Source organism: Crocodylus siamensis, chromosome 6 (assembly GCF_052110815.1).
Source record: "Crocodylus siamensis isolate JL-2025a chromosome 6, ASM5211081v1, whole genome shotgun sequence".
Taxonomy (NCBI): domain Eukaryota; kingdom Metazoa; phylum Chordata; order Crocodylia; family Crocodylidae; genus Crocodylus; species Crocodylus siamensis.
Window position 1 is genome coordinate 2,901,777 of NC_143400.1, and position 12,489 is coordinate 2,914,265.

Genomic DNA, 12,489 nt, shown 5'->3' on the forward strand with positions numbered 1-12,489 from the left:
GTTCGGCGCGGGCTGGCGCGCGCCCCCAGGGGGCGGGGCCGGGTCCCCCTCGGCGCGGCGCGGCGCGGCGCGGCGCGGCGCGGCGCACGTGTCGTCCCGGCCATGGCGGAGCGCGACGAGCGCCGCTTCGTGGAGCTGCCCCGCGAGTCCGTGCGGCTCATGGCCGAGAGCGCGGGGCTGGGGCCGGAGCTGCCCGACGACGTGGCCGCGCTGCTGGCCGAGGACGTCTGCTACCGCCTGCGCGAGGCCGCCCAGGTAGTGGGCAGGCCACGCCCCCCGCCGCCCGGCCCCCGCCTGGCACGCCCCTGCGTCGCCCCACGTCCCCGCCCCCCGGCCCCCCCAGCCTCCTGACCCCCGATACCACCCCCTTTCCTCGTGCTCGCCAGCAACTACCGGTGCCCCGTGGCATGGCCCTCTCCCGCTGCCCCTGGGGGTTCCCCAGATCTCCAGGCCCCCCCTACCAGTCACCCCCACCGCCTCAGTAACCCCTGGGCCGTGCCTCTCTGGGCCCCCCGCCCAGCCCCGCAGAGCCTGTGTGCGCCCCTAATGCTGCCCTTCGCTCTCCCCAGGCCCCCCGCCCGGCCCCACCATGCCCCCGATCCCCACACCCATTTGACCACCCCTCGTAGGGGGGGCATGTCCCAGTGATGCCCCTCTTGCCTTTGCCCCCCGCTCCCAGAACAGCTCCCAGTTCATGAAGCACACCAAGCGGCGCAAGCTGACAGTCGAGGATTTCAACCGGGCGCTGCGCTGGAGCAATGTAGAGGTGAGCGTGGGGGGGGGGGCTGTATTAGCTGCCTCCCTGGCCTCGTGCCCCTGGGGGGAAGGGGGCTCGCATCTCCCCCTGCCCTGGCTGACCGCGGCGGGGGGTCATCCTAGGTGATCTGCGGCTACGGCTCCCAGGACGCGCTGCCCTTCCGGCCCGTCAAGGAGGGGGAGCTATACTTCCAGGAGGACCGGGAGGTCAACCTGGTGGAGCTGGCCCTGGCCACCAACATCCCCAAGGGCTGCGCCGAGGCGGCCGTCAGAGGTATGTGGCCCCCCCACAACGGGACACCCCCCCCCCCAACAGCTGAACCTCCCTGGGCTGTGGCTGCTTGGGGCTGGAGATGTCTCCCCTGCCCCAGGGCTCATCCCAGGTCTCTGCCCCCTGCTCCCAGCCCTGGGGGGGCTCTGGGGAACACCCACGCCACCCCGTCTCCATCCAGTCCTGGGCTGGGGGGGGTTGAGGATCATCTGACTGGGTTGGGGGGGTTCAGCAGGAATATCTGGTACCCCCTCCCCCATTCATGTTCACAGTGCACGTCTCCTACCTGGATGGGAAAGGGAACCTGGAGCCTCAGGGAAGCGGTAAGAGCCCCAGCCTCCCCCGCCCCTGCACGGTGCCCCCCAGCCCCAGGAGCTCCCTGGCAACAATAACATCCATGGTGCATCCACCTCTTGAGTGCTGTGCCCCGTTCTGGTCCCTGCACTGCCACGTGGGGAGAGAGGAGCTAGAAAGGGGCAACAAGGGAGATTAGTGGTCTGGAGGGGCTTCCAGAGAGGTCTCAACACACTGGAGGATCGAACCAACAGAAATCTCAGGAAGTTCAGCGAGGACAAGTGGAAAGTTCTGCACTTATGACAGAGCAGTCCCACGCACCGGGACAGGCTGGGGGTGACGGGCTGGGCAGGAGCTCTGCAGAAAAGGACCTAGGGGTGACAGTGGGCAATAAGATGGGTATGAGCCAGCAGCGTGCCCTGGTTGCAGAGAAGACTACTGGCGTCCTGGGCTGCATTGGGAGGAGCGTTGCCAGCAGATTGAAAGCAGTGATTCTTCCCCTCTATTCTGCACTAGGGAGGCCACATCTGGAGTCCTGTGTCCAGCTGTGCACCCCCCCGGTACAGAAAGGATGTGGACAAGTTGGAGAGAGTCCAGTGGAGGACAATGAAAATGGCTGTGGAGAGAGGCTGAGGGAGCTGGGCTTAGTTTGGAAAGGAGAAGACCGAGGGGGATTGAATAGCAGCCTCCACCTCCCTGCAGAGGGGCTGCAGAGGATGGGGCTGGGCTGTTCTCAGTGGGGGCAGACGACAGGACAAGGTGCAATGGGCTCCAGCTGCAGCAAGGGAAGTTGAGGCTGGATATTAGGAAAAACTTTCACTAGGAGAGTAGTAAAGCACTGGAACAGGTTACCAGGGAGGCAGTAGAGTCTCCATGCTTGGAGGTGTTTAAGACCCAGGCAGACAAAGCCTCGTCTGGGAAGATGCAGTTGGGGCTGGTCCTGCTTGGAGCAGGGGGGTGGACTAGGTGTGACCTCCTGAGGTCCCTTCAACCCTCATTGTCTACGATTCTTTAGGAGGCGACACTGAGGAGGGCAGGCCTGGTCAGCACAGAGCCAGGGGCTAGGACGAGGGTTTACAACCTACTCAGTGTGGGAGAGGAAGTCCTCAGGGATTTCTTGTGGCCTGTCTCTCACCAGACAAGGACAAGAGTCGCAGTGAAATTAGCAGGTCAGCAGTTTAAAGCCGACCCGAGGCAGTTCTTGTCCCCCAGCCTGGAATTTGAGCTCAAGGCTCGTTGTCATCAGACGTCGGGGGAGCTGGGAGTTCAGCCCCATTCCCCAAGGAACCAAATACGTCCTTGGAGGAAAGGGGCATCAGTGGCTCTGGAGCATGGGCATGAGGGGCACGGACTCTGTAGCAGAACTACCTGGATCCTCAATGCTGGAGGCTGCATGTGGGAGAGAAACGGGAAAATCCTGCCAAGACCCAGTGTCTCTCCCTCTCTGGAGACTGGGCTGGGTGGACCCAGTCGTGGCAGGACTTAGGGTCTTATAACCCACCACCCACTGCCTTTCCCAGCCCGCTTCACCCCTTTTGCCGCTGGCTGCCTGTGTTGGCTGTGATCTGCCCACCCAATTGCTTCCCCCCCCCCATCCCTGGCTACTTCCAGCTTTGGGGCCCCCAAGAGGAGCTGCTTCTACGGCTCCACGTCCCTGCCTCCTTCGGGCGGTCGCGTGGGGGGCTGTCCGGCAGCTTCCCACTAATGCATCTCCCTGCGCAGTGCCCAGCGCCGTCTCCACACTCACAGACGACCTGCTGAACTACTACCAGCATGTGACGCGGGCCGTGCTGGGTGACGACCCCCAGCTGATGAAGGTGGGTGGGAGCAGGGGGAGTGGTGGGGCAGACCCCTCTGACACCCAAGGCGGCCTGGCGGTGACTCAGAGCAGGGCACCAGGAGCCTCCAGATTGAGCCCCAGCAGAGCCCTGACACAGCCCAGTCACTGCTCTCCCGGGGGGGAGCTTCCTTCCTAGCCAGCAAAGCCCCAGGGCCAGGCGCACAGAGGAGCAGGGCTCCCCTTCCCCCAAGGATGGAGAGCCCAGAGCTTGCCCAGCCATTTCCCCAGTGTTGCCAGGGCAGGAGTTTGCCCTGCTATAAAGGCCTCCTGGTCTCCACTGCAGCAGAGGAGTGATTTCTGGGGCTGGGGTCAGGCTGGAGACCTGCCAGGGGCACCTGCCTATGGCCCAAGCCCTTCCTGTACCCGCAGGTCGCCCTCCAGGACCTCCAGACCAACTCCAAGATTGCGGCACTGTTGCCCTACTTCGTCTACGTGGTCAGCGGGGTGAGTGGAGCTGCAGGCAGGGAGGGGGGTGACCCCTAACCCTGCTCCGTTCCTATGGGGAAATTCTAGGGATGGGGAGAGGTTGCAGGGGGGCACGTTCAGGTGTGGCAGGAAGGTTGTGGGGGGTCATGTCACAGGTCAGGGCTTGGGGCTGATGGTAACCCCTGATCCTGCTCTGTTCTTGCAGGGGAAGTCCCGGGGGTGGGGGCAGGTTTGCAGGGGTGGGGGGCAGTGCATATCCAGGGGTGGCACAAAGGCCGTAGGTCAGGGCCTAGGCTGACAGTGCCCCCGACCCTGCTTTGTTCTTGCAGATGAAGTCTGGGGGTGGCAGCAGGCTTGGGGGATGGTGGAGCTGTACCCGGGGTGGGGCAGGAATGGTTGGGGTGACCACAGGGATCGGAGGTCGGGACCTGACTGTGACCCCGACCCCACTCCATCGCAGGTGAAATCTTGAGGGTGGGGGCAGGTTTGGGAGGCAGTGGAGCCACGGCCAGGGGTGGCAGGTAGGTTGCAGGTCAGAGACCTGCGCTTGGGGCTGACCCCCAACTCCACTGCAGGTGAAGTCAGTCAGCCACGACCTGGAGCAGCTGAGCCGGCTGCTGCACATCGCGCGGAGCCTGATCCAGAACCCATACGTGTGTCTGGGCTCCTACGCGCGCAGCCTTATTGCCAGCGTCACCTACTGCGTCCTGGAGCCACTGGCCGCCTCCATCAACCCCCTCAACGACCACTGGACCCTGCGTGACTATGCTGCCTTGCTGCTCAGCCACATCTTCTGGTGAGGCCGCGTCGGGGGGGCACAAGGATCCTCCAGAGCTGCCTGCAGTCTGCTGTACCTGGCCCCTGGCTCCCCCACGGCGCTGGCTGCATGTTATACCCAGCCCCTGGCACCCCCAGCTGAAATACCCAGCTCCCCAGAGCCAGCTGCATGTTGTATCCAGCACCCCCCAGGGCTGGCCACAACCTGTTATACCTAGCTCTCGACTCGCTAGAGCCAGCTGCATGTTATAGTCCGCACCCCTCCAGAGCCGGCTGCAGCCTCTTATACTTAATCACAGGTGCCCATCCCAGAGCTGGCTGCAACCTATTCTACCCAGCCCCTGCCCCTGCCCCTAGTGCCCCCCACAGCATGTTATACCCTGTGCCCCCCCAGAGCCAGCTGCAGCCTGTTATCCCCAGCCGTTGGTGCCCAACCCAGAGCTGGTTGTAGCTTGCTCTGCACAGCCTGTGGTGCCCTCCAGAGCCAGGCGCAGCCTGTTATATCCAGCCCGCGTGTCTCCTCTGTCTCCCATCTGGGCTCAACACAGCCCCTTCCTTTGGGGAGAAGGGGGGGGCAGGGGGGAGTTTCAGCTGCTTCTCTGCCCTATAGGACACACGGCGACCTGGTGAGTGGGCTCTACCACCAGATCCTGCTGTCGCTGCAGAAGGTGCTGGCTGACCCTGTGCGCCCGCTCTGCTCCCACTATGGAGCCGTTGTGGGGCTGCATGCACTGGGCTGGAAGGTGAGGGGCTGGGGGTGGTCCCTGAGTCCCCCTGCCACTGGGTCCCTGCGGGGTGCACCTAGCCTCTCCCGGTGTCCACTCCCACAGGCAGTGGAGCGAGTGCTGTACCCCCATCTCTCCACCTACTGGGCCAACCTCCAAGCCGTGCTGGACGACTACTCGGTCTCCAACGCCCAGGTGAAGGCTGACGGGCACAAGGTCTATGGTGCCATCCTGGTGAGTCGCTTGCCCCCCACCCCCGCCCCAGCTGGGAGGAGGCTCAGGGGAGGGCAGGGCAGGCTGGGCCCAGTCCCCCAGCTCGGAGGAGGTACCATAACCCCCAGGAGCAGGAGGAAGGGGGTCCAGGGGAGATGGAAGAGCTCGGCCTCCCCGGGAGCAGGCCCGGCTGCCCCCGCCCGCTCTCCCAGCGCTCCCCCTTGCAGGTGGCCGTGGAGCGTCTGCTCAAGATGAAAGCGCAGGCGGCCTCGGCCCAGCCCCCGACTGAGGGCTCCCGCCCCCGGCCCGACGCCTCGCCCTGCCCCAGCCCTGGCCAGGACCCCCCCACAGAGCCCGGCTTCGGCATCGCCACCCACCTGCTGCAGCTGGGGGGGCCCCCAAACGCTGGCACCACCCACCCACCACCGGCCGTGCCCCTGTGCGACGCCTACCGCGAGCTCTATGCCTTCTTCGGTGACAGCCTGGCCACCCGCTTCGGCACCGGGGTGGGCCCGCGTCCTCCCCAGCCGCCCGCTCCCGGCCCCCGCGCCCCCGAGGCCAGGAAGGAGGTACCAGCACCGCCGGGAGCAGGGGACGCCGGCCGTAAGATGCCGCAGCTCACGGCTAACGCCACCGTCAGCCCCCGGGATGAGGAGCCCCCCCGGGCCGAGCGCCCCGCGCCCCCCCGGCCGGCCGCGGCCCCTCGCGCCCGCGGCACCCCCCGGCAGCCCGGGCACCGGCCCGGCGTGCGCGATGTCTTCCAGAAGAGCCGCTTGGCGCCGCGTGGAGCCCCGCGCTTCAGCTTCGTCATCGCGGGGCGCCAGGCCGGGCGGCGCTGCCCCGGCCGCCTCTTCCAGACCTCCTTCCCCCAGCACCACGGGCCCGGCCACGTGTCCCGCTACGCCCAGAAGCTGCCCATGATCGGCCGCACGGCCCGGCCCCTGCGCAAGTGGCGGCTCTCCGAGTACTCCCTCTACCTGCCCCTCTGAGCCCTGCTCCCTGGTGGGGCACCAGCCTTTCCCAGCACCCCCCCGGGGGCTGGTGCTTGAATAAAGACACAGCGGCCACCGGGCCCCAGGCCGTGTTTCGGCTCTCGTGTGTCTCTTCTCCCGGCTTCGCCCCGTCCCTGCGGTGGGGGGCTCCCCTGCCCACCCTAGGGTCCCAGCCCTGGCCTGGAGGTGAGGGCGGGGGTGGCTGGGAGCCCGGGTGCTTGGGCCATCTCCACCCCTGCAATGGCAGTGGGGGGTGACGAGAGTCTGGACCCCTGGGTTTGATCCCAGCTTGGGGGCTGGGGGGTGAGAGCTGGGGCACTTGGGAGCCAGGACGTGGGGGTCCTCTGCTTCTGGGGCGGGGGAGGCAGGTAACCGAGGGCCAGTAGCCCGGGTGGCTGGGTTGTCTCCCGGGCGGGGGGCCGGGGGTCAAGGCCGGTCTCCGCCTGGCTGGAGTCCCGGCAGGGGTTGAGCCCTGGCTAGGGGGCAGCTTGGTCTCGGTGCTCCAGGCAGCCCACGTGCAGCTGCGCCGCCGGCCCGGGCTGGGCTGAGCAGGGCTGGGCTGGGCCAGGCCAGGCCCACAGGGGAAGGGGAAGGGGAAGGAGGGGCCGGGCCAGTGCCGGCTGGGGTGGAAGATGGCGTTGTCGGCGCTGCAGCTGGCCCAGCTGGCCCTGCACGGCGCTGCCTTCCTCTGCGGCATCATCTGCGTCTCGGCCCTCACTGTCACACAGGTAGCGGGGATCGGGGGGCCTGGAGACCCCCTTGGCCAAGGCCTGCCCCCTCGTCCTGGTCCTGAGGGCACGAGGGGGGCCGGCAGCACCGGCCTAGCCTGCAGCTGAGGCGCAGTGGGCTTCCTGCTTTCCTCCACAGGCTGAGGGGCCGCAGGGGGCACCACTGCAGGGTTAGATGGACTTTGCCCTCTCCCTTAGCCACGGCACTGCGTGGGGCTGGGACCTGCTGGCACTGCCCAGAGCGGGTTGAGATGCGGGGGGTCTGTCCCTGCCTCAGCCATCAGGACAGATGGATCATCCCCCTGCCCCTAGGAAGGCAGCAGGGAAGGGCCACAGGGCTCAGCGGGGCTGGCAGGGGCGGGCGGAGGGGACAGGATGGGGGGGCAGGAGTGGCTTCTGCCACTGGCTTCCCTGCAGAGCCTCAGTTGTGTCACTGGGTGGCTTCACCATTCTCTCAGGTGGGAGGGAGGCCTGACATGCACATGAGCCATGTGGCTGAACGCGCACGTGTGCACAGAGAACCCAGGTGTCTGGGACACACACACGTCCAGGAAATACTGATGTGCGCACATGCACACACCAGGCATCTGCAACAGGCACGCACACGCACATACACAGATCTCAGGCAGCTGGGACACCGTCCCCGCCTTGCCCCGCTCCCGCCAGCATCCAGGGCAGACCCGCACAAAACCTGGGTATCCAGGACATGTACGCACCTTCCCATTCCCACCCCAGGTGCCCACGATAGATGAAGATGCATGTATGGGTGTGCATAGACACACCCACATGCGTCCAACCTAGGCATCTGGGGAACACATACATGCATGTGCGCGCACGCACACACACAGAACCCAGGTGTCTGCAACACACACATACGCACCCCAGGCATCCAGGACAAAGAGACTCACGCAGATACGTGCGCGCACACAACCCAGGCGTCTGGGATGCACATACTAAGCACTAGAGTATCCACGACACACATGCACACTGAGAACCCAGGCATCCAGAAGACGTGCACACAGGCACGCACACCTTTCCCAGGCTTCCAGGACACACAAATGCACGTGCGGGGTAGACACACACCCCCCCTCCCGCATCCAGGACAGGTGCACAGATGGAGATGCATTTATATGCATACACACACAGACACATGCAGGCCCCAGGCACCTGGGACTTGAGCGCGCACACGCACCTGGGACATGCGTGCAGGCACGTGTGCACATGCACATGGAACCCAGGCATCCAGGACACATGCACATAACCCAGGTGTCCAAGACATGCGCACACCGCCCCCCGCTCGCAGTCCAGGACGTTGCCCCCCCAACTCTGCTTTCCCAGCCGGGCAGGAACCCCGCACTGCAGTGCTCAGGGGGAGGGTGTCGAGTCAGTACCCCCGCCCCAACTATAACCCCCTCCCCCTGCAGGGGGAGTTCGGCGGGCGCTGCATGCTGTACGGGGAGGTGCGCCCCAACAGGTCGATGTTGATGCTGGCGGGCGAGAGCCCGGCCTCGCTGTGCTACTTCGTCTCGGCCGTGGCCGTGGTGGCAGCCCTGGCCGCCTTCTCCGCCTTGCTCCACGGCATCTACAGCTGCTGCGTGGACGACGGGCTGTGGTGAGCAGTGGGTGCAGGCAGGGGGGGCATGGGCCGCAGCCCCTCCGACCCACTCACGGCACCCTCTCCGCCAGCAGGGACAGAGCCTGGCTTGGGGTCGCCCTGGCAGCCTCGGCCTTCGTCCTCTTCTTCCTCATGGTGGTGGCCTGCATCCTGGAGGTGGGCACCAATGCCCTGTGCCACTCTATCCTGCAGAAGAAGCTGATGCCCAGGTAGGTTACATTCGGCGGGGGAAGCTCTGGGGTCCCTCCAGCCCTGTCTACGCTAGCAGTCAGCGTGCAGGCTGGGGAAGGGGAGCCTGGAACCAGCCAGAGCCCCAGGGCAGGGGACCGGCCCCTTGGCATCGGCGCCCCTGACGTCGGGGCAGAGGGACCGGAGGAAACTGCTCCACCCGTCCGGTTCGACAGCTGGAGAGTGATGGGTCCATCGTCATAGCTGCATCCGTGGATCAACAGATCAATGTGCAGATCAATAGATTGATCCATGAATCAATAGACAGACCCATGGGTTAATAGGTCCATCAATGGATTAACAGATTGATCCATGGATCAATAGATCCACCATCGGATTAATAAATTAATTAGTGGATTAGCAGACTGATTTGTGGATTAACTCGTCCATCAATGGAATCATAGATTGATCCCCAAACTGATAGATCAATCAGTGGATTAACAGGTCCATCGATAGTTTAATAGACTGATCAGTGAATTAATGGATGGATCCCTGGACTAATAGATTGAGCCTTAGACTAATAGATAAAACAGTGGATTAATAGATCCATTGGTGGTTGCATAGATTGATCTGTAGATTGATAGATGGATCCCTGGACTAATAGACTGAGCCTTGGACTACTAGAGCAATCAGTGGATTAACAGACCCATCAATGGTTTAATAGATGGATCCATAGGATTAACATGGGAGTGGGCAAAATGTGGCTTGTGAGCTCCTGCCAGCCATTCTATATGGCCCGCAGGGTCCTTAAAAAATTTAGGAAATTAATATTTATCTGCCCTTGGCTGCCTGTCATGCTGCCCTCGATGGCTTGCCAAAACTCAGTAAGCGGCCCTCTGCCCGAATTAATTACCTGCCCCTGGATTAACAGATTGATCCATGGATTAATAGATCATAGTTTAGTTATAGTTTCATAGTAGGGTAGGGTCGGGAGGGACCTGACCAGATTGTTGAGTCTGACCCCCTGCCATGGCAGGAAAGAGTACTGGGGTCAAACGACCCTGGGAAGGTGTCTATCTAGCCTCCTTTTGAAGCCCCCCAGGGTAGGAGCCAGCAGCACTTCCCTTGGAAGTTGGGTCCAGATCCTAGCCGCCCTGACCGTGAAGTCGCGCCTCCTGATGTCTAGTCTCAACTTACCTCAGTCAACTTATGGCCATTATTCCTGGTCACTCCTGGCAGTGCTCGAGGGAACAGTGACTCCCCCAGTGCCTGCTGGTCCCCTCTGACTAGTTTGTAGCAGACCACTAGATCCCCCTCAGCCTTCTCTTGTGGAGGCTGAACAGGTTCAGGTCCCGTCGCCTCTCCCCATAGGGCCTGCCCTGCTGTCCCCTGATCATGCGAGTGGCCTCCTCTGGACCCTCTCCATGCTGCCCACATCCCTCCTGAAGTGCGGCGCCCAAAACTGGACGCAGTACTCCAGCTGCGGCCTGACCAGTGCCGCATAGAGGGGGGGGATCACCTCCTTGGACCTGCTCGAGATGCATCTGTGGATGCAGGACAAGGTGTGGTCGGCCTTCCTGACCACGTCCCCACATTGCCGGCCCATGTTCACCTTGGCATCAATGATGACTCCAAGATCCTTTTCTGCCTCTGCCCTGCCGAGAAGGGAGTTCCCCAGCCTGTAGGTATGGGGCCGGTTGTTCCTCCCCAGGTGCAGCACCTTGCACTTGTCAGTGTTGAATCCCATCCTGTTCTCATCTGCCCACCCCTGTAACCTGTCTAGGTCCGATTGTAGCCTATTGCTCCCTTCTAGCGTGCCCACGTCCCCCCACATCTTAGTGTCATCAGCAAATTTGAACAGGTGCTTTTTACCCCCTCATCCAAGTCGCTGATGAAGATGTTGAACAGTGCGGGCCCGAGGACCGAGCCCTGGGGGCCCCACTGCCTACATCCCTCCAGGTCGAAAATGACCCATCTTCTACCACTCTCTGGGTCAATCAATAGGTTAATAGATTGACCCATGGATTTCTAGATCCACCATGGATTACTTGATCCCGGCCCCTCAATCCCACTGGCCACCCTTCCCTGGACCTTTTCTAATTCTCCAGCCTCCTGGCGCCCCTGGCACTCATGGTGTAGGCAGGCACCCGCGGGTGGGCACCGTGGCAAGGCATGTTCTCTGCATCATTAGTGATCCCTTCCTTCACAACCCCCCACTGATGGGCTTTTTTGGGACTCCGCTGCCCTTGGAGCTGACATTTTGGGGGGAAGCTTGACAACCCGAAGCCCCCTCTTCAACGCCGTGGCTCCAGCTCCTGGGGAACACCCTGCTGTCTCCAAGAAGGTCCAGAGCAGGGCAGCAAGGCTGATTAGCAGCATTGAGGGGTTTCCATGGGTGGGCAGGCTAACGGGGACAGGCCAGTGGGGTCGGGCCTCATTTGTCTAGAAGAGAGACATTCGACAGAGGGCAGGAGTAACGCTGACAGCCTCCTCAACGAGGGATAGATGACGCCTGATGCTCTCACTCCCCGGACCCTCTGTGCTGGGGGAGAGGAACAGGGGGTCGGGGGGGACCCTCGCCAGGCCCCATCCTCGACGTCTTCCAGCCACTCAGCGCCACGCTGACGCCACGCTGTCTCTCTCCGCCCCAGCTGCCGGGACGCCCAGAGACACCCGTGGGTAGCGGCCGACGGCAGCCGGTTCTACGACAACCTCTACAGCGCCAAGGTGCGAGCCTGGGAACCAGGGCTCCAGGAGACATTGGGGGACCTGGGGCCAAGCACCAGGGGAGGGTGGAGAATTGGGGGTGATGGGGTTGCTGCAGAGGACGGGGGTCCAGCTAATGAGGCTCCAGGTCCAGGTCTGAGCCCCCCCTCACTTGCCCCAACAGGCTACTGCGTGGGTGAATTTCTTTTTTTGGGGCCTGCTGCTGGCCGTGCTGCTCCTCCAGCGCCGCCAGGATGCCCCCTTCCGCCTCCTGAGCCGCAGGGACCCCGAGTGGAGCGCCGAGACTGAGGCCATCATTGGGGGCCAGGGGCCTTGGCACTGAGGGCGCCCCCCCGGCAGACCCTCTTCTCTTCCCCTCTTCCCTCTCCAGCCTCCGATGCCTGCTGCAGCCCAGGCCACCGGCTCCGGGGCAGGGGGGCCCTAGACCCAGCACCACAGAGTGGAGGGGCTGGAGACACTGGGAGCCCCCTGGCTTTGGGCTCTGACAAGCCCGACTCCGTCCCGATGCTAGAGCCAACGGGCCTGGAGTCCAGGGGCAGAAGCACGCCAGGCTGGGGCAGGCTGTCTCCAGCGCTACCTGCCCTGGGGCGGCAGGGGGGGGGTGTCTGTGGGGGGGGTTGTATCCCAAGCTGTGCCTCTTTTGTACCAAAACCTCCATTAAAAAGGCTGCTTCTTCCCAAAGGAGCCCCCGCCTGCCGTCTCCCTGCCCGGCGCCAGGCGCAGCGCTTCGCCTGCGGCTCGTAGAGGGGCATTGTTCTCCGGATCAGCCCCGAGACTGGGATTGGGTCACAAGCTGGGGATAAACCGGGGATGCCCTGACCTCCCCCACCCCGGCTGGGCTGGGAGGGGTGGCGGGTGCGCTCTCCCTTCCACGTGTCCAAGGCCCTGCAGTGCAGCGGGGCCCTTGGCCGTCTGCTGAAAACGTTGGGAAGCAGCAGGGGTGTTTGGGGGGGATCG

The 12,489-nt window shown here is 63.7% G+C and overlaps 2 protein-coding genes across 3 annotated transcripts; both read left to right on the forward strand.

The window, feature by feature from the left end:
* Positions 1 to 35: 35 nt before the first annotated feature.
* Positions 36 to 6,386, forward strand: TAF6L (TATA-box binding protein associated factor 6 like). The gene is made up of 10 exons (XM_090050876.1): positions 36 to 255; positions 680 to 766; positions 880 to 1,030; positions 1,300 to 1,350; positions 3,044 to 3,138; positions 3,531 to 3,605; positions 4,163 to 4,383; positions 4,975 to 5,107; positions 5,195 to 5,323; positions 5,530 to 6,386. The coding sequence occupies exons 1-10, from the start codon at positions 103 to 105 to the stop codon at positions 6,289 to 6,291; spliced, it is 1,857 nt and encodes a 618-aa protein (XP_089907002.1). The 5' UTR covers positions 36 to 102; the 3' UTR covers positions 6,292 to 6,386.
* Positions 6,387 to 6,890: 504 nt separating this feature from the next.
* Positions 6,891 to 12,135, forward strand: TMEM179B (transmembrane protein 179B). 2 transcript variants are annotated; one of them, XM_090050905.1, is made up of 5 exons: positions 6,891 to 7,022; positions 8,447 to 8,634; positions 8,709 to 8,846; positions 11,457 to 11,532; positions 11,696 to 12,135. In XM_090050905.1, the coding sequence occupies exons 1-5, from the start codon at positions 6,927 to 6,929 to the stop codon at positions 11,852 to 11,854; spliced, it is 657 nt and encodes a 218-aa protein (XP_089907031.1). In that variant the 5' UTR covers positions 6,891 to 6,926; the 3' UTR covers positions 11,855 to 12,135. The 2 variants fall into 2 exon arrangements, with proteins under 2 accessions (XP_089907031.1, XP_089907032.1); XM_090050906.1 differs by having other exon boundaries at positions 8,712 to 8,846; positions 11,696 to 12,134.
* Positions 12,136 to 12,489: the final 354 nt, after the last annotated feature.

Excerpts from the sequence above, each read along its gene's own strand:
- TAF6L (XM_090050876.1), top strand. The coding sequence starts at position 103 with ATGGCGGAGCGCGACGAGCGCCGCTTCGTGGAGCTGCCCCGCGAGTCC. Across the intron at positions 3,139-3,530 it reads ACGACCCCCAGCTGATGAAG|GTCGCCCTCCAGGACCTCCA; the intron begins GTGGGTGGGAGC and ends CTGTACCCGCAG. Across the intron at positions 4,384-4,974 it reads CTGCTCAGCCACATCTTCTG|GACACACGGCGACCTGGTGA; the intron begins GTGAGGCCGCGT and ends TCTGCCCTATAG.
- TMEM179B (XM_090050905.1), top strand. The coding sequence starts at position 6,927 with ATGGCGTTGTCGGCGCTGCAGCTGGCCCAGCTGGCCCTGCACGGCGCT. Across the intron at positions 7,023-8,446 it reads CGGCCCTCACTGTCACACAG|GGGGAGTTCGGCGGGCGCTG; the intron begins GTAGCGGGGATC and ends CTCCCCCTGCAG. Across the intron at positions 11,533-11,695 it reads ACAACCTCTACAGCGCCAAG|GCTACTGCGTGGGTGAATTT; the intron begins GTGCGAGCCTGG and ends TTGCCCCAACAG.